At 42.6% G+C, this 21,353-nt stretch overlaps 1 protein-coding gene across 5 annotated transcripts in view; it reads left to right on the forward strand.

The window, feature by feature from the left end:
- TENM2 (teneurin transmembrane protein 2) overlaps positions 1-21,353 on the forward strand; it is a 1,578,682-nt gene that overhangs the window by 1,495,195 nt on the left and 62,134 nt on the right. For all 5 annotated transcript variants that reach the window (XM_030572355.1, XM_030572352.1, XM_030572354.1 and 2 more), the window contains one exon: positions 4,866-5,012. In XM_030572355.1, coding sequence (XP_030428215.1) covers positions 4,866-5,012 — 147 coding nt within the window. The remainder of the gene's footprint in view (positions 1-4,865; positions 5,013-21,353) is intronic.

Raw genomic sequence — 21,353 nt, forward strand, 5'->3', positions numbered from 1 at the left:
TAGAAAGAAAGTGAAACCAGACATTAAGGATCAGTGTCAAAATTCTGAAGTGATAAAATTATATGGAATTTTATTCATTGGGAATTTATAAAGCATCACAGAATCTCAGTCTTGTGGAACACACAGTTTTTGCGTCAGACTCTAATATCAAGCCGAGACATTCTGGTTTTGCTTTCTCTTTTTCTTTACCTCCTTCTCTCAGTGTTCTCCTTCCACTTACACATGTGTGTAAGTGTGTTTGTCTGTAATGAGGAGGAGGGATGTTTCAGTATGTTCCAAGATGTGCTTGATTTTAATCTCAAAATCCTCTCTCATTCTCATCCTGATCCCCTTACAACATTGATCTGTTATTTTGTCAAGAATGGTGAAACATTTCTTGATATTATTAACTGTGAACCCCCTTCCCTGAAAACTCTTAAATAACATGTTAAGGCAATTCCCCGTGTGCATGCACTTCCCCCTTCCCTCCTTGTAACATTCCTATAGACAAGCCATGGACTGAAAGGGCATAAGACTGAGCTCCCTTCTCACCCCCAGAGGCAGTCTCTCCGAGTCATGTTGAGGTACACTGCTGGAGAAGTGTGAGAAACTTGCATTGCTGTTGACCATGCTGTGCCCATTCTTGGATAAAAAGGCTGTTAGATTCCAAGACTGTCAATCAGGACTTTAAACAGGCTCTATATCCTGAGTTTTTTAGCTTACTTTTTGACATTTTCCATTCAGCATTATAGAAAAGATAAGGAATATTCTGCACACTAGGAATATCTCTACCTGTCTTCTCAATGATGACAGGCCCTTTCTCAGTTCTATAGCTCTGCAGTTCCAATGCAATGGTGAGTTAGTTCTCAGGGCTAGATTCTGGTATTCTTACTCTTGTTGAGAGGAACTTTAATCCTTCAATAGCCTCACTCATTTCATTAGTACTGCTCAGGGAGTCATATGTTGTTCAGTGTGAGTGAGAGTGGCAGATTCTGTGCAAGCTTTTGGTGCCCAATCACTTAGTGCTGCGAGCAGTGCTTACTTCCATGAGCACTCACACTGAGAAAAGTACTATTACCTGTAGTGAATATTTGCAAGATTGGGACCTTGCTTTGTATCAGAGTCTTAACATTACATCATTTGGCAGAGCTTGATTTTCATTCTTCAAGGCGGCTTGACAAAAAGCCTCAAGTCCTGCTAGCCATGTACAAATACTGAGGGTATGTCTGCACTGCATTCTGCATTGTGACCTGTGGACATGTCTGATCTTGCTTTGATCCAGCTAGCTCAAATAACAATAGCAGCGCTGGCTGTTCAACCCCATCTAGGACCTTGACTATATGCTTGAGTGGCTAGCCGGTGCTGCCATGGCTTGCCGCTATTGTTATTTGGGCTGGCTAGATCAAAGCTAGCTGAGGTATCTCTACAAGTGCAGTCACACATCTGATCGCAGTCTAGGCATACCCTGAGTAACAGACTGACAGTATCGGCTTCAAACATTATGCAGATGCACAGTTAGGAAGTTTTTAAAAACAGATATTTTAGACTCACATAAAAGTTTGTTGCACTAATATAGTTTAGACCTTTTTTAGACCTTTTTTTAGAAAGCTGATTATTTACTCTGTAGCTCATAATGGAGATGTTTTGGTCTATTATGTAAACAGGCTCTTAGAACCACTCTTTGCCTAACAGACCATAATGGCTCTCCTGTCATGTAAATATTTATTTTGAGATAATTTTTAAGTGCCTTTTTGTACATTTTAGTAAAAATCCAGAGTAGTCACTACCTGCCTATTCACTTCAGCTTAAGCCATTTTTCATAGCTAAATACATCCATCATTTTAACAGCTTTTTAAAGAAAAAAATCATTGCCAAAAATAATTAGATCTCATTGTGGCCTAATTATGTGCTAGCTTTTTTTTCTTTTCTTTTTTTAAATTGAAGCTGTGTTTTATGTTACTGGAACACAAAGTCTCTCTTTGGAAGGCCACAAATTGAATGAACTCTACAATGATGGCAAATTGTTTCCTAGCAACATCATGCCTGCGCTAGTGCCGCTTCCTTCACTATTCAAGCTAAAAGCAAAGTCATGTCCATTAATTCCCAGCTGCACCTAAAACTTTTCAGAGATTTTGCTGGCTCCCTACTGTTCATGTTTTCATCTTGCTCATATGTTGTGGAGCAAACCTGCTACTGTGATGTGTTTCTCTCTCTCTCTGATTCCCCCACAAAAAGCAAACCCTGAGTATATAATCACAATTAGTGTTCATTTTACATTTAAAACAAATCATTTGTCTTACAGCATGATGCTTCCCTTGATGTATTATCATTCTAGTCATTCAAACAACATGACTAGCCAAAAATAAAATAAAATGTCTTCAGAATATTTCATATAGTGCAGTATGCTGGCAACATTTTTCTGCTAAGATCTGCAATGCAAAACCTTTCTTTCAAGCAAAGGGGGAATTGTGTAGTTTAAATACACAATAGCAGCATTGGAAGAAAACTCATAGGGCTTCTTAGTATCTGCTGATGGTTTGTCTACATAGAATGAGTTTAATGGTCTTAGCCCCATCCACAAAAGACCGGTAGCCACATCACAAAATGCATCATAGTTTACATCAGGGATCGGCAACCTTTGGCACATGACTCGCCAGGGTAAGTCTTCTGGCGGGCCAGGCCAGTTTGTTTACCTGCCGCGTTTGCAGGTTTGGCCAATCTCAGCTCCCACTGGCCACAGTTTGCCGCTCCGGGCCAATGGGGGCTGCGAGAGGTGGCGCAGGCCGAGGAATGTGTTGGCCGCCACTTACCCTGGCAAGTCACATGTCAAAGGTTGCCGATCCCTGGTTTACATTCTTATCGGCAGTCTCAGCAGAGATGTCAAGCACTGAATGGGCATGGAGACTGAACTCCCATTTAATTGCTAGAAGTGATCAGGGTTCAAGCACAGTGATGGGACAGTGTGTAGAAACTTTGACTGCTACCACCTGTAATGGATCTGGTCTGTGAATAAACACAGGATTTTAGCTATCAAGCGAGGACCTTTCACAAGCTCTCTGTTCAAATAAAAGAAACATACAAAAACATGCAGATCTAAAGATGAATGATGCCAAGTACATCCCTCACTGTTTTCAAATATAAGGAACAGTCATGCTTTGCTAGGATAGTTAGTCAATTTTACTGTTCCTTTGGACATGGGAGTGGAATAATCCATGTATTAACCGTCACAGCTCCAGATCAGTGTGGCAAACACAGAGAGACCTAACATATGCTGCTCCACACATATTCTCCCAAGAAGATCCAAGAGTACTGCTGCAGGCCAGATGTCAAGGCTGGCCCCAGATTGAGAATATGGTTTGCCACAAGAAACAATCTACTAGCCCACTGCTATCCAGGATAAGGAAACCTTCCCTGATGCATCCTGTGGATGAGTTTGAAAGGTTCATCTGAGATCAGTGTCTCCTGGAGTTATTTGGACTATGGTTATAGAGAATTAAAATTAACATAGAAGCATGATTTGCTGTCAGATCAAACCATTGGTCCTTCCAGTAACGGCCAGTATGTGATCCTCCAGAGGAAGGTGAGAGATCCCCATGATGTACATAGCCTGGTCTGCAAAGCTGTATATAGGTGGAAACTTGCTGCCTGATTCCTGCAGCAATAATATTAAATACCAGGAGCAATTACTCAGTGTTCTATAACAATTATGTAGACAGCATGATTAGGAGATTGGATTTCAAACCCTAGTGAGAGGATTTGAAGCACAACGATCCTGTTTCAGATCATTTTTTCTTTCTCCAGTTGTGGCAATTCTGTCCTCTTTCTCCTATTTATGCCACCCACCCCCAGTCTGTAGGTAACGTGTGAGAGAGGTTTGTTGCCTGACTCTTCAGCCTTCTCAGATGAGGAGTTACTGGAATGGCTCAGATGTCGAGTAAATAGTGTAGTGAAAAACTATTGCCACAATGTGTGTATCAGCCCTTGAAGGCTTCCTCCCCTTCTCCCTTCCCACGCTTTCATTCCCGTCAGTGGGAATTCTGTCTATTTTCAATAGGTATTCAGGCCAGCTACAGTTCCACCTACTGTGACAGTTTCACCTGTGGGAAGTAGATTGACAAGTTAAGGCATCCCATTATCCATGAACATTTGGTTGATACATACAGGCAGCCTACCAGGTAGAATATTTCAATCTCAATTCAGCTCTACTAACAATAAATAAGAGCACAGCTGAAGGCAGTCACACTATACATCATTTGTGGGATATCCCTGCTAAGGTGTCTCTCAGGAAAATACAACATTCTAAATCCTGACATGAATAGGCTTTGTAATAAGTAGCTAAGTCTTTTAAAGGTAGGCATTTAAACCTGACTTCTAAAGAGAGGCTTTTTTAAACAGTTTTGCTGGAGGTTCTTTATATTCCAACTTTATTTTAGGAGACGCTCTGGAGGATTCTATAATACATATAAGAGGCACAGGGCATGTTGTCATCTTTGTTCTAAAAAATTCTCCTGTGTAGATATATATGGATGGAGGAGTCATTTTGTATAAAAATGGGCATAAAATGAGGATTTGATCCTGTGTCAGCAGGCTGTCAATTCTGTCCATAACAATTAAAAATTAACCCAAGATCTTAAAGTTTTTGGGGATCCAGTTACATATCACTTGAATGTGACACTTGAATGCACACTTTTTATGAAGGTGTGGGCTAAATATGAATTTCTTCCCTAACCTTTCGCCTCCCACTCAGCACCAGTGAGAGATTTATTTAGCCCACTAGCTGAAGCTGCTTTTTGTATGCACAGTGGTATTGTTTCACCTGCCTAGAGCGTAGAATCTTAATGTGAATTAGTATTTCTAGTACTTATCTTCTTCATTTCTTCAACCAGATGGCTGCCCTGATTTGTGCAATGGCAATGGGAGATGCACGCTCGGTCAGAACAGCTGGCAGTGTGTCTGCCAGACCGGCTGGAGAGGGCCTGGATGCAATGTTGCCATGGAAACCTCCTGTGCGGATAACAAGGATAATGAGGGAGGTGAGCAAAAGTCTTCCCATTCCCAATCCCTAAAGAACAGATGGTTATGTGCACTTTCGTCATGAGTCATTTTACTACAGAAAGGCCCTCTCTCATACTATTGTCAATATTGTTGCTACATTTCCTTTGAAACAAGTGAGATGGAGAAAGCTGTGTCCTTGTGGAAAGATGGTGTGACCTGAAAGGCCTCCTTTTGAAAACAGAGGACCAGATTCCACCTTGGTATAAAACCCATCGCAGACAGTGGAGTTTACATCAGTGATGAATATGGCCTAGAATCTTAGAACTCAGTCCTGCCCTCAGATATGCAAGCTCATGCCACCTGGTGAATTGTAAGATCACTTACTATGCATATGTGCAGAAGTGTAATAGCTGATTTATCAGGATATTTAGCAACATTTATTCACCTTTGTACCAGAACCCAAGGTCATGTCCTCATATGCAAAAACCACGTAAGTCTTCATAGGTCACTGTGTCATATTTCACTGCCCACATGAAGAGCTGTAAAGGATTGGATCAGCTGTGCTGAACAAACCTATCTGTTTTTACATCCGGGGGTCTTTATTCGGTTTTCACTCTGTCCTTAAGGACTTCAGGATTTGGTCCAACATGGTTTTCAAGGGGGGCTGCAGCACATCTTGTTTTCTGGAAACTTTCATTGTAGAAACTTGCATTGTAAATCTTATAGAATTTAGAGCAGAGAAGTTCCTACAAGCTGTACAATGTGGATGTCTAGTCTCCTGACAAATACATTGAGTCGTCCATGGGAAAGGGGAGAAAAGATCTCTAAGTGCTGAGATTTGTGGTGCAGCACGTAGGCTAAATAAACAAGGATCCTCGGAATCTGTCTTGTTTTTCCTGAAGTAACTTTCTCATCTTGTTCCCTACACTTCTTTTGATTGCTGGCCATAGAAGCTTTTCAACTCTCTCCTTTTCTTCTGACATTCATCAAAACCAAATATGTCATGTAGCTTCTTTTCTTCAGTCTACTACTTTTGGTTGGACCTCATTTATTTTAAAGAGCACATCTGTTGTGTACTGATGAAGTATTTCTTCTGGAGCAGTAGCTGAAGAGAATATTTTGGTTGTGGTATTTCCCAAAACTTCAGGGAGACTCTTTATTCTTTGGATGATTGCTTCAGCAATGACATTGCCTTTAAGATGAGTGTCCTATTCTTATATAATATTTAAGGCTTACAGAAATTGTTTTAAAAAGGGAGGGTTTTGTTCAGTAATGTTAACCAAACACTGAACAGCATTTATAATCCCTTGGGTCCAGATCTTCTGAAGAGCTCAGGGTCAGATTTCCACATGCTCAGTGCTGGGGAAAGATTTTCAAAATCACTTAACCCAGAATGTGAAGACCTCTTTTGAAATTCTAGCAAGTAGAGCCAAATTCTGCACTCACATACCCAGATATGAACACCCCTCCAATGTTGTTGTCAAATTTGGGATCTGAATCTCAACTTAGCAGCTGTTACCTTACTCTGTAAGGACCAAATAAACCTTATGGATCTGAACACTGCAAAACTTCACAGTTCAGGGCTATCTGTCTGTATAAGTCTATTATTATTATTTTTATTATCATTTATATGTTGCAGTAATATTCTAAAAGTTCCAGCCAAGATCCAGGCACTATTGCACTAGACACTGAGACAGCAAGAGTCAATCCCTGTCGCAAAGAGATTATAGTCCATATAGGCAGGAAAGACAGAGGGTGAGAAAAAAGAAATAGTATCCCCATTTTACAGATGGAGAACAGAGGGCTAGAAAGATTGAGATTATAATTATCAGAAGGACTCAGCACCCACAATTGGGGCCAGAATTTTCAAAAGAATTTAGCTAGATTTTCAAAATTGCCCAGCATCCTGGGTGCTGGCTACTGTGCAGTTTTGAAATTTTGGCTGTTTCATTTAGTGCCTAAATGGGGATTGGATTCTTTGGAAAATCTGGTCCTGATTGCAAGTACTGAGCACTTTGGAAAGGCTAGCTGAGTGTTTTTGAAAATCTGCACTACATAACCTGTCCAAGGTCACCTAGTGAGTTGATGACAAAGCCAGGAATTGAACCTAGGTCTCCTGAATCCCAGTCCAGTGCCTTAACCAATAAATCATTCTTGCTCTCTATTGGGTTCATCCTTATTAAATTCTAGAGGATTTTTTCCTACAAAGGCTTGAGGAGATCCATCCATCCAGTCAGAATCCATCCACTTATCCACTTCTATCTGCTCATCATCCGCTCACTAAGCCTCCTTCACACACGCTCCCATTCATCTATCTCTCCGTCTAGTTGTGTATTTATAAGGCCTATATGCAAGCTCCCACAACTTTTTTACTATCCTGTACTCTCAACTCAATGTGACTACAAGTTTAAAGTAGTCTCGCTCCTGATCATCCTTCAGCTTTTTAAAATGTGATCACACCAATCTCAGTTCTTGCCCAGTACCGGATTTACCATGGCGCCAAAGTGCCAGGCCCAAGCTCAGAAGGGTGCCCATAACATTCACTTTCTCCCCTCTTGCTGGGCTGCAGAAGTGGAGCCTTGGAGCACTGGGGTCAAGCATGGGAGCTGAGAACCCATGGGGCCCTGGGAGCTGTAGTTTCTTGGCCAGCTCCCTGCCTAGAGAGCCAGCCAGCCCTGCCCTGGAACAGGGAAGTGTGAACAGGGAACAAAGTATGCCCAAGGAGTAGAAAGCTTTGGCCCAGAAATCATCTTCAGAAGATTTCCCCAGACTGGATTAGGGATGCTGGTGTGACCTCACCTGGCAGCCCCCAAAGAAGGAACTGGGTGGAATGAATGGACAGGGCACCTCTCTATCTGAAGCCTAGCAATGGAAGTATGTGGACCCCACCAGGAGAAGTTAAAATGAAAAATAAGGGAGGAGAGGCTCTACTAGAGGACCTGGGCAGCTTTAAGTACAGTACCAGGCACATGGAAGGATTTCCACTTCTGAGCCATGGAAGCAGAAATTGACTTTTCCTTTCCAGATTTAGCCAATATTCAGAAAGGGAATCTAGCACCTGTCTTCCAGATTTGAACACCCTCAAAATTCAGAAGTGCTCAAGCTCAATTTGGGCAGCTGTTACTTCATTTCTCCAAAATCAAATATCCACTGTACTTCGCTGTAGAAAAAGTAGGATAAAATTGAGCAACAAATGCAGGGGTCTTCCCAGTGCTAAATAGGACTGGAATTGCTTTTTTCAACAGCCATTGTTTAAAAAGAAGACAGTGATATTGCATTGGCAAATTCCCCACAGAAATGAATAGTGGAAGAAAAGAATAACAAAGGCACCTCAACTTTTCCTTATTTATGTAGGACAGTCTTATAATATGGATCAGATATCCTCCAATCACACAAGCTGAAAATTGTTCCACTTGACTGCAGTTCTGTAACCATGGGGGAACCAGTCCCATCTGTGTTCTGTGCGCACCCAAAATTCCTACTGAATTCAGAAGTGCATTGCTTTTGTAACCATACTGTTGCCGGCAGATAACTGCCTGAGGCCAAGCCACAGTGGGGGGGTCCGTCGCCTGGTGTGCCGCGTCAATAAACACACCAGGGTGGAGAAGCAAACCAAGTTTATTTGAGATCTCAAAGCGGTGCAGGGAGATTGACTCAGATCAAGCACACCTAAAACAAGCAGTCTGTTCCTTTATATCCATGAGAACTTTTCTCACTGACTAGCAATCCCCCGTTTCCCCTCCCTCCTCCTCCTTCCTCCCCCTGTAGCAATTACGTAAGCGCAGGTGCATTAAGTAATCTTGGCCGCGGCAGCTCGTTAGTAAGTTTTCCTTCTGCAAGTTATCTTGTCCTTCTGCTAAAGGTGCACAGGCCTCATTATTTCTGCTTTAGACCAGTTGGAACTGTTGCAACTGATAACGGCTGTTACACCTGGCCTTTTAGGTCGATTAAAGTTCAAACATGGAGGGACTCTTGTCTGCTGAGGCCTAAAACCAGGAAGGCTCCATACTCTTGTGGCCTTCCACCCTCCCGAGTTATGTAAGGTTATGCTTAGTGACACCAACAATACTACCTAATATTTTCAGGTCTGGTAAAATAAGCAGATTTACATTTAGTAATTGGGCAGAAGGCCTCTCAGAAAAAATTAGGTGCTGTAGGAGGTGTTGCTTATTCACTAGGTAATGTGAGACCTTCCTTTTACAATAGTAAACCAGTGCAGCACAGAATGCACTTTGCTCGTAAAGTCTAGAATGGGGTCCTTTGATTTTATACGCAGCTCATTAAAGACAATTAAAAGACTCCCACTTACTTCAACAGGCTTTGGACAGAACTGGTTATACACAGAGTAACTCCACTGTTTTCACAGAATCCTGGTCCAACAGCGAAGGGGGTCCATGTGAGCTTCTTGCAGAGCTGCTGCTCAGGAATGGGAACCTCCTGACACTACAACCTCCAAAATCATTCAGGCTGCACTTTTTGCACGACTGTGTGCTCGTTGAGGGGTGTGTGAGAATTGGTGGCCTCTGCTGCAGGTGATGGGTATCTCAGGTACTTAAAGCCATGGCCTGGAGGAGGGACACTCCTAACTCCAGAGTCTACAGCTACCTAGGGCCAGCGCTGAGGATTTAGAAACCCTAGTGCTGCCATTGCAAGGTTCAAGCATGCTCAGCCTTGGAATTGCCACCCCTTCCTTGACTAGTAGCTGCAACTATCTAAGGCTGGCCTCTGGCAATTGGCTGTAGCCAGAGAAGCTGCCGGTGGCTCTCTGACTACTGGGGTACATTAAGCTAGAAGTGGATAAAGAAATTGGAGTTAACCTCGAAGAACAGAGGTCACCTGTAGGAAAGGAATGTCGAGGGGAGCAGAGGAAAGAGGAAGCAGATCAGGCTTGCAGGGAGAGAATAGGCTTGCAGGGAGAGAATAGCCCCAGCTGGCTAGGGAGCACATCCAAGGTAGAAGGGAAACAAGCATGGGAAGTGGTGGTGGTGACCAAGTAGTAGACTCGCATGTAGTTGGGAGCAGAGGGAGAAAGGCTGGTGACTTCAGGTTCCCAGGGACTAAGTCCTCACTTCGGGGAAATGGTGTTTGCAAGTGGCTTGCTCAAATAGCAGGATGAGTGCTGAGGGAGGGATTTGTCAGAATTGATCCGGTATCTGCTGGCTGTGAAACTTTATTGAGCTGAGATCAGAACCACATACAGTGACTGGTGACATAGGGTGGTCCTGGAGACATGGCTATAGAAGGTCTAAAGAATGAGGAAGGAAATAAATCTATGGGCAGTTTCCCCTGATCACTGTGAAATTATTGCTCACTGTGGACACTGGTAAACCGACATGGATATACAGCTTAATGAGAAAAACTGGGGGCTGAGGGAACTGTGTATGGCAATTCATATAGTCATGCAGAGGTGTGTGATCAAAATGAAAAACGTCTCTGAGATTCAGTACCAGGTATACTATGGCACCAATGGCACTGCCACACTAAGCCCACACTTGGAGCCCAAAACAACTACATGGGGGCCCACAAATATGTTTGGCACCAGGGCCCACAAAAGGTTGATCAAGCCCTGTTCTTGCCTATTAAATGTTTCTCATGCAAGCTTGGTGCTTTTAATATAACACATTTTGTGTAATCTACAGGATTATTTAGTAATTTTTCCATGGGTTTTTCTTCTATGTGCAGTGCCTGATGATTTCTCTCAGTACATGTGTTCCTTTTATTTTGTGTTCTTATGTCTAACTTCTCGAATTAGGTATACCCAGCTGCTCATGAGAAAGATATTAAACTATAATGCACCAGGCTCTCTGTAGAATAGCTATTAGATAGATCCACATCCTTACCTAGACTGGATTTTCTTGTCACATCTAAAGTTGTTGGGCCAAATCTACATGTCACTGATGTCAGTAGGAGTTTTGCCAATGGCTCCATTGAGACCAGAATTTTTCCCTTTGTTTTATAATCTATTTAAGTCATAACATGAGCTCTAATTTTTTTCCAAGAAGGAGAAAAATCAAACTGCAAAAGATTAGACGTGATGTTTCCCTAAACTTTTTGAGACTAAATTCAGTTGTCCGTGAAGCTTGTTATTCCCAGAAGTTGCACATTGGTCCTTGTCTCATTGGGAGTTGTGCATGATTGTTGCTGGTTTACTGCCATATCCTGCAATCAGTATGGGAATTCTCTGGCCCTTAATCACACGAGTGCAGCAGGGAGGGTCTAGTCTCTCAGCAGTATTTCTTTTCAAGGACTCTTAAGTGCTTTTCTACAGACTCCAAGTGTAGCCTTGGGAAATATTTCTATTTTTATCCTGACTAGTCATGGATCAAGTTCAGACATGTGCTTAATCATGTGTTTACTCTGATCATGTTCGGATCTGCAGTGATGCTCAGATAGCTTTGTCAAAAATGTTTCAAAGGCAGGGTTTGGTTTTGTTTTTTTTAAAGGAAGAAGCCTGTTAAAAGATAGGATTTTCCTGGGACCAACTCCCTTTTTTAAATCTTTTTAAATTGTGATGCTTTTGAGTATCTTTGAAAAAAGATGTTTGAAGTCCATTAAAATACTCATTGTGGCCACTTTTAAATTTAATCCTCTTCTTAATCAAGCCCCGAGTAGTTTAATAGTTATTAAGTATCTTTTGTAAGGGAATTATAGTTATGCAAAATAATATGTAGGAAGTTTAGGTATTAGAAACAAAATTTCAGGGATGGCAGAAAGATGCATTTATTTTTAAATTGATTTTTCTTTTGGACTTCCTCTGTTCTGTGAGAAGTTGGACTGTATGTGAGCCCATTCAGTGGTGTCTTTCCTCTTCAATTTTTTAAACTTCTGATAATTAGGATCCTTCTAAATTCTGAAGTGGTTTTAATGTAACAGTACAGTCTACATGAACTGTGTATGTCTTGCTAGAGAGCACTTAGAACAGGGATCAGCAATCTTTGGCCTGCGGCCCACCAGGGTAAGCCCTCTGGCGGGCCGGGCAGGTTTGTTTACCTGCTGCATCCGCAGGTTCAGCCGATCACAGCTCCCACTGGACACGGTTTGCCGCTCCTGGCCAATGAGGGCTGCAGGAAGTGGTGTGGGCCAATGGGAGCCGCAATCGGCCAAACCTGCGGACGCAGCAGGTAAACAAACCAGCCTGCCCACCAGGAGGCTTACCCTGGTGGGCCGCGGGACAAAGGTTGCCAGTCCCTGACCTAGAAGCAAAATTGTCAATGTAGTGGAAGACAAAACTCACCTTCTTTTTCTCCAAAGCAACTGGTTCCCAATATGAGACAAGCTAAGGTAGCCTTGTCAAAATGCAAGCAGGTGAAGTGTTGTTAACTTCCTTGATGTGCATTACCCTTGCCACGAAATGCTATAACCTCCTCTCATTTTCTAGATCAAGACTTTCCACAATAAGGCATTCTCTGAAAAAAGCAGTGAAACCGTTAGTAGAAAACAGTGCCGATTTTCATCCTAGAATCTGGCATTTCAAATATTGAGACAAAAATATTTTCTGTGTATGTTTCTACATTTATTCATTCTGGGTGAAATTCACCTTTGTTTTAGGGGACTCAAGTGGTGCAGAGGCCATGAGTGAAGTGGAAAATTTGTCCATCATTCTGCCAAAATTAATTTTTGGTTTTTGGTACCAATTTTCTGCAGGAATTATTCCAAGCCCACAAAACAGTCACTGAGTGCTTTCCTGGGACTTGCATGGAAACAGCATTGAGCATTGTTTAGTGATTATATTGGGGGACTGGGAGTCAGGACTTCTGGTTTCTGTTCCCAGCCTTGCTGCTGACTTGCTTTGGATATGTCGACACAATGTTTTGGAGCAACCTCAAGCCCAGACAGACTTGGGGAAGCAGAGCTCATGCTAGTGCTCTAAAAATAGCTGTGTAGACAGTACTTCAAAAGTTGTAGCTCAGGCTGAAGTTCAGGCCCCACCCTGCTCCATAGGCTTCAGAGCCCAAGCTCCAGCCTGAGCTGCAACTTCAAAGTGCTGTCTGCACACCTGTTTTTAGAGCAGTAGCTTAAGCCCTGCTAGCCCAACTCTGTCGACTCAGGCTGGGAGGCTTCCTCCCAGGGACTCTGTATTCCTTTGCCTTGTGATACTTCAAAAATTTGAACGGTCTCTGGAGAGTTTGGGATTTTACTCTTTGTAAACTCCAGGCATTGTATGAACACCTGAGGATTTAGGCACCCACATTTGAAAGTGCTGGCCTTAGCTTAGTTTCCCTGTTTGTAAGAGGAGGATAATAATGTGTGAGGATTATTTTGCTAATATCTGTAAAGTGCTTGTAAAATTCAAAACCTTGTGTAAGTACAAAATACTGTAACAGCTCTTTAGCCTCTGTGTTGTTTCAGTCACTTCTGTGCTGGTTTGTTGGGATTTTTTTATTATGATTATTATTTGGTACCCATAAAATGATGAACAAATAAATAGCAAATGTTGTATGAAGAGTGCTCTCAAATGTTAAATATCCACTAATGTCTGGGTAAGAAAATGGATATGTTTTCATTGTGCTCTGCTCTCTGTAGTCTGCAAGTGTCCCAGTGCAGTTGGCAGGGATCAGTGGAGCAATGAGGGTCAAGTTAGCTTTGAGGCCCACCATGACTGCTGACTGTCCACTAAACTCTAAAAACTTTGGTATCACACAGCCTTGTAAGTGAGAACTCTCTCCTGTCTGAGCCAAAATCAGCTCTTACTTTTTCCAGAGGTTCTCTCCTTCCTAGAGCTGCTTTCCCCAAGATCTTATCTTCTCTCCCTTCCCCAGAACTGCTCTTACCTGGATCTGCATTCTTGCCTTTAGTCTTCTTTTTTGTCATATTGCTTGCAGACGTCTAATGCTGCTTTGTATGTCTAAGCCCGCCAGAGCTTTTCTTCTATGATGCCAAATTGTGGCTGTCCTGAGTGGGTGAGCAAGATGTGTGAGAATAGAGGTAGCGCCTTTCCTCCTCTGCACCCGTGCAGGAAGCGGCCACAATGCTTGTATTCCCTGCACTCTGTGCTGGGTGGAAGAGTATCTAGCACTGCTAGCTATACTCCATTTCTAGCAAGGGGTATCACCTCTCACCAGGGGAGAGGAATGCTAAGGAGAGCATACTAAATATGGTCCATAGCTGTAGAAAGTGCTGCTTTACAGTGGACTCCCATTTCCACCACCATCCCCAGCCTCCTAGGGGCATTATGCCAGCATAACAGTTCCCTCAACCACAACTTACATACTAGGTTCTAGGCTATTCCCCCAAGTATTTGACCGTCTCTTGGAACCATAATTTAACCCTTAACTTTCCATATCCTTTATATTTATTTTACTTCTTTTTATAGCTCTTACTGCCAAGGTACTTAAGCGCTGCCATTGCAGAGAAGAAAAACAAAATGGACAAAATAAAATCAATGAATTAAATTAAAAGCAAAATATTATAGGAGTGAGAAGAGGGGCTTACATAAAGCCTCAGAGCTGGCTAGATTCTGCCTCTGACCGGCTGGCCAGGAAGTGAGTTTCAAATGAGGGAATCACCCCAACTTGTTGCCTTCTGCTGTCTTCTTTACAAACCAAGCTTTTGAATCCATTAGACTTTTATGCTAAATTTGCTTTGAATTGGAATAAGGGTGCAGAGAATATGAGTGATCAGGTAAACCCCAAAACTGACTGTGCCCTACCACTGGTTATATTTCCTCACAGAACACACTTCATCCAAAAGCTTAATTCTCCAAAGGCATTGAAAAAAAACAACAACCCAAATCACAAAAGATGGAGTATAAATGTTAAGTAGAATACAATGGAATTTAATCCACACTGTTTGCTGGACAAACTAGGAGTTTTTTCTACTTCTTTTCTTTTATAAATCCCTTTCCAAGTTAGTTCTAGTTTAGTGACTCAGGCGAACTTCTGCCCCTGGATACATGCATACACCATTCCAGTGGGCTTCGCAGAGAGGATATTTTGTCCTTCAGTATGTTATTGTACAGCTGTAACACTCACTATGAAAAGCAGTCAGTGCTAATTCTGCGTGGCACAATAGACTAAAGATAGTGAACAAGGGAAAGTGAGTTATCTGCTCCAGTGTGAGGTTTTCTTCAGTTCAAGAATGAAATGAATTTCTTGAACAATACAATGTTCTGGGCAATGTATTTGACCTATTGAAAGGTTGTGTATTTGAGTTTGCTTAGAAAACGTCATTTCTGAAATTAAAGAAAGAAAGAAAGAAACTTGGCCTGCTGAAATAAGCATTTGGACAAGCTTTGCTTTTAGAGAACTGTGAATCCTGTGATTTGATACTGCATCAGGCTCGTGACATTTAAGATAATACAAGTATTTCACAGCACAAAAGCAAATCATGTAATTTAGCTTGCCTCAACAAGCATTGCCTCAGCAGGGGTCTCTAATCCAGCACAGACAAAAGATTTTATGAGGTTCTCAATACATATACCCACAATACTCTGGGAGCAGAAAGACTCCCCAGAGTCAATACAATGGACATAGCGCGCATAGTCATATTTAGACTATCTGATGTACTGAATACTTGAAATCTGTTATTGATAGTTTTGGGGGAGAAATATTGTGCGAACTTTTAATAAACTTCAGTGTGGCATCTCCGTCAAAGCTGGCTTTTAAAAAAGTTTAGCAAGAGCCAATGAATCTCTGTGTGTGCACTTGTGTGTGTGCGTTTAAACTTAATAAAGTGACTCGGGCATGTGGCATCTTTGAAGCATCTTGCTAAACAGTAACCAAGTGATCCTCACAATAGCCCCGTGGGGTAGATAACTATGTATTATTATACTAATGCAAGTGATGGGGGAAACCAAGGCAGGGAAATTAATGCCTACAGGTGCCAAAGCTTGCACAGGTACAGTACCCCTGGTACCCAGGCACAAGTTGCAGTTGAGTGCACGTTTTTTTTTAAAGATTGGTTTTGGTTATAGCCAAGTTTATAAGCTCTCTGGGTCTCCCGTGTTCCAAGGGGGTATGGGTTTGGAGTGTTAATTTTGGGGTGAGAGCTCAACATGTCTTCCAGGGTTCTCAAACGTGACTCAGGTGCTGTGGACATAGTTGGGTCAGAAGCATGATTAAGTTAGAGGGCACACATTTAAAAGTATTCAGGTAGTACCTCCCCAGCCTTCTCTTCCTCCCTCCACCTTTTGCTCCTTGTTACAATAATAGACATTGCTTTCCTCTGAGTTCATGAACCCTGTGAATCTATTGCCATCATCAGAACTAAAATCTTCAAAGGAGGCAAAGAAGGTGTTGCTCAGTGGCCCCACCTGCTATACACTGACCAGCAGAGCTAACTGCTTGCTGAGGGAGCTTTTCCTGCACTCCAAGAAACATTGCACCTGGAGGGGCTCTTCTTGGGGCCATACTACTCCTTACCATAGGTTATGGCTTACACTCTTCTGAAATATAGCCTGTCCTCTGAGTTAGGTTTGCAGTTCTCAGAGCATTCTGACTGGTCCATAGCAGGCCTTTGTCAGGGCTTAAAATGGAATCATATAAATCCATGTAATTGTATACAAACATTTCTTTAGCTTGGTTAACCACCAGCTAATGGGGGAAATGCCAGTCTGTAAAAGTTTGATATATGTTAACATCAAGGATGGTGGGGAATTATTTAGCACGATTCATGTGTGTATAATTAGTAGTAACAGGGTCTTGTTATGAGAGTGAACATTTAGGCTGAATCTGAAGGTAAAGCTTAGTGAAAGTGAGAAGTATAAGTCTGTGGAATAGTCTCCCTGAGGAGAGGGTCACACTATTCCATGGGGTTTACACTAGAAAAATATACTGTAAGAAATAATCCTGCATTGCCATGGAAAAGGACATGTCTTCTGATAATCTGACAGGTCTTTTCCATCTTTCACTATAATGGCCCCATTCACTTTGGCATATTGATGCTTCACAAATTATTACAAACTACATAATTTTCCCTTACAGTCCTCAAAGAGACTTCTGCCTTCAGGACTCTTAGTAAGTGCATCCTTCTCTCCCTGGCCTTTTTTAGAAATATTTAGCAAAACACGCTAACTAAAGAAATCCTCCTGGGACTATACTCTGAAGGTCACCAAAGCCTGGCTTGGGTGAACTCTTAGAGAGCCCTCCACTGAGCATGCTTTACAAAGTTTTATTCTGGAAACAGATAGCAGGAAGTATCCTGTTGATTTTAGCAGTTGGGCATAAAGGAGAGAGAGAGTACTTCTAAGTGCTGGCCCTGTGGGTATTCTCGGTAGGTGTGCATGCACTCTATGCTGCTGGGACAGGAAATTCTTCAATAGCAGTGTCCATTGGCCTGCACCTGCATGCTATGCCTCCTTGTGCTGTGAACCTAGGGCATAAGTATCAACACAGACTAGCCACATCTTCAGTTCCTCTTCTGCTTGTGGTTTGGGATGGAAACCTTGTGTGTCTGCATTCTCTTCTTCCACTCAACATTTACCTGTAAATAATTGTAAATATTTATTTTTATTCTTTCTTTTAGCTACCTAGTTTTAAGTCTTGTGGATTTATAGAGAGAAAAGGTGGGTGAGGTAATAGCTTTTACTGGACAACTTCTGTTGGTGAGAGAGACAAGCTTTTGAGCTTACACAGAGCTTTTCCTCAGGATGGGAAACTTAGTCAGAGTGTCACTGCTAAATACAAGATGGCAGAAAGTGGTGAGGGAGCAATTGGGGGGAGTTTAGTGGGTTATAAACTGTTGTAATAAGCCATAAATCCAGTATTTAAGCTTCCAGGCTCATCTTTTGAAAGTGTTGTGCAGGTTTCCTTTGAGGATGAGGACTGATAGGTCAGATATAGAATGATTGCTTTGTGAAAAGAGTTCACTAGTAGGTGTTGTGGTGTTTTTGTCTTATCATTTTCCTGTGTGAGTTCATTTGAGAGTATAGTGATTGTCTGGTTTCCCTCACATAGCTGCTTTTGGGGCATTTATTGCACTGAATGAGGGAATGCCACATGCTAAAATAAGCATATGTAGGACCCATGAAGGTAAGTGTGGTGCTCTGAGGGTTTCTTGTATATTGTCTGTAGGGTACTATTTTTGAAGTTGATTGTGGTGTCCAAGAAGTTGATGCTGGTGTCGGAGTATTCCAGACAGAGTTTAATGAATAGGTGGTGGATGCTGAAGTTCAACAACCAATGCTTGTTCATTAAATACTCTCTGGAACACTCCCACCATCTTCCCTCCAGACTCCTCAACCTTCTAAAAAGGCATTTTGTTGGATCAAGAGCCAACCAGTTGTTCTGTCACCACCTTCACCCCTGTTTGGCAGTCCCTAGCCCATTTCCTTCTATGATGGCAGACTTTAACTTTGGACAAATGGATCTTAGACATTATTTCTACTGACTATTCCATTGCATTCCTGTCCACTCCACCTCCCAATGCACACACACACACCCCCTCACAATCCTACTTCAGAGACCCCTCTCACAAGAGGATTCTTATACTGGAAGTGAACTGCTTGATCCAGCTAGGAGCCATATAGTGTGTACTTCCTGAATACAGAGGGAAGAGATTTTACTCCAGGTACTTCCTACTTCAGAAGAAGGTGAGGGGTGGGGGTTGGAGGCCAATCCTAGACCTCTACTAATTGAATGTCTTATTTGCCACACAAGATTCAGAATGTTTACACTGGCTGTCATAATCCCATCACTGAATGAACAACTGTTTGTGGCTCTTGATCTGAAAGATGTACATTTCCCACATCAGTATACAATTGGTCTTTATAGTGAGCACAGACCACTTCCAGTACTAGATACTCGCCTTTGGGCTATCAACAGGCCCTCTGGGATTGGGGTAGTTTCAAAAATTCATATTGGTGGCAGCCCAATTCTGCAAGCTTGGCTGTCACATATTTCCCTTCCTCAGTGACTGGCTGCACAACGGCCGGTCCCATCAAAAAGTACAGATAGCAATGACCACTTTACTTGATCTATCCAGGAAAGTCTGCTTTAACACCTACATGGACTACAGAGTTTATTGGAGCAGTTGGACTTATATGGACTGGACCATGGCCAAAACATGCTTACCACTGTACAGGTTTCTAGCCTTGGGGGATCTCAGTGCCCAAATCCACCGCAGCCCTCACACTCATTGCCAACACATCTCTTCTGGGTTGGGGAACACATCTGGATGATCACATAGCCCAAGGCTTGTGGATCCCTCAGGAGTCCACACTCCATATTGTAGGCGTGGCTTAACATGAGTAATTGGACATTTTGTGGGAGTCAAGAACAGGTTGATAAATAGATCAGCAGGCTGAAAACAGAATGTCTGTGCTCAGTAAAGTAAGGGAGAACACCAAGGAAACCATTTACAGTGGACAAGAGAACAGTAGATCAGATAAGTCAGGAATGTAAAGATGAGATAGAAAGAAAAATTGTACATGGGCAGTGCATTGACAGAGCATGCTGTACAGGGATTGGTTTCTACAAAGTAACTAAGCCAACTGCAAAAACATGTGATACAGTGGACAGTCAATGTAATGTGTAAATGTGTATAAAGGAAGAGGGTTTCTGTGTAACTTTAAATGTGTGGTACACCCTATAATCACCCCCATGTGTGAGTCTGATCGACGTAGTGTAGCTTCATTGTATCCCTAATGAAGGAAGAACCTGAGAGATGAGACTGGAGTTGGACTGAATTCTTGGAGAACCAAATGGAAGAGGTATCAAAGAAACCACGACACATATCAACCTGCTAGAGCTACGGGCTGTCAGCAAGGGGTGCAGATGCTTCCTACCCATCATTCAGTCACATCCAGATCAGGTCAGACATGACTGCTGTTTACTATATAAACAAGCAAGGAAGAGCAAGGTCCCTGCCACCGTGCAGGGATGTGATCCACCTATTGAACTGGTGCATCCAGCACAACATCACTCTTTCAGCAGCACACATTGCAGGAGTCATGAATTCCCTGGCAGACAAGCTCAGTAAGAATTTCAACAAGGGCCACTCTTCAAGAATTTTCATCCTGGATCCTTTTTGCCACCTAAGAAAATAAATGCTGAGATTATGCTCTCACTCCAGCCAGGGTCATGACTCCAGGGGGGATGCCTTCCTATATCCATGGTCAGAACCATTATTGTATGCCTTCCCTCCTATCCTCTTCATGCCTCCATAAGATCCAGAGCACAGTAATTCTAATAGTATATGGTGGCCTTGCCAGTTCTGGTTCACCCTAGACCTGCACCTGGCCTCTCCCACATCCTGGCGTGCCATAAACATTACCTCTCTCCAGAAGAGTCAGAATGTCCCTGTTGAACTGTGTCCTCTCCCTAAAGGCACTGGGATTTTGAGCAGCTCATAGAGAGCGCATCTTGTAACAATCAATGCACTTCACCCTCCTAGAGAGAGCTGTTTTGTTTTCACTCACCCGTGACAGCCTGATTCCTTATAGGCATTGTCAGAACTTTCCTTCCAGTATCTCGACCTACATCTCCTGAAATCTGAACTTAGAACAAGCAGCACTTCTGAGGCCACCCTTGGCTTCCAGCTCTTTCCTGTATTTATTGATGAAGGTGACATTCTTGACAGCAGTTACTTCAGCTACTTCAGCTAGGAGGGTAGGTGAGTTTTGTGCCCTCATGGTAGATCTGCTTTCACAGAGACAAGGTATCCCTCCAACTACATCCTAAGTCTCAAGGTCCCATCAGACTTCCATTTGAATCAAACCTCACAACACTAGAGATGGCAGGAGATTACTCTCTGTAGATATTCGAAGGGCCCTTGCTTTTGACTTGGATCAGACAAAACCAGTGTTCAAAGACCTCCTTAGCTGTTCATTTTATTTGCTGAGAGACTGAAGGGTGATGCTATCTCTTCTCTGAGACTCTCGAAGTAGGTCTTGAGCTGAATCCTCCTATGTTATCAGCTTGCAGAAACACCTCTACGTGGCATCAAACCTCAGTCAGCTAGAGCACAAGCTGCCTCATGGCATCACTGCAAGGTGTCCTTTTTTATGAAATCTGCAGAGCAGCTACTTGGAGTTCAGTCCAAACATTAACCAGGCACTGTGCCCTAACTCAAGAATCAGCAAATGATGCATTCTTTTGTTACCCGGGGTCCTTTCAATCCAAAGCTCTTGGTAACTTTTACTCTGTGTGAGGTGATGTCAGGAAATCAGGGGGGACACAGCCATCCGACCAATAGATGGCTGGCACAAAGAGGACAACACGAGTGCTTTCATTTAAAGCTAAACTTTACTTACTCTCAAGCAGTTACACATGTCCACAACAGGTTAGGAAAACACCCCCAACCCTCGATAATTACTGAAGTGGAGTGTGATTCTCGAGTGACACAACGACAGGCTTCCATTGGCCAAACTTCCATCTGCCAGTGCATCCAGAAGAGTCCAACTACCTCAAGCTTTTTCCCCTTATTTATACATTAGTAATAAA

Source organism: Gopherus evgoodei, chromosome 8 (assembly GCF_007399415.2).
Source record: "Gopherus evgoodei ecotype Sinaloan lineage chromosome 8, rGopEvg1_v1.p, whole genome shotgun sequence".
NCBI lineage: Eukaryota > Metazoa > Chordata > Testudines > Testudinidae > Gopherus > Gopherus evgoodei.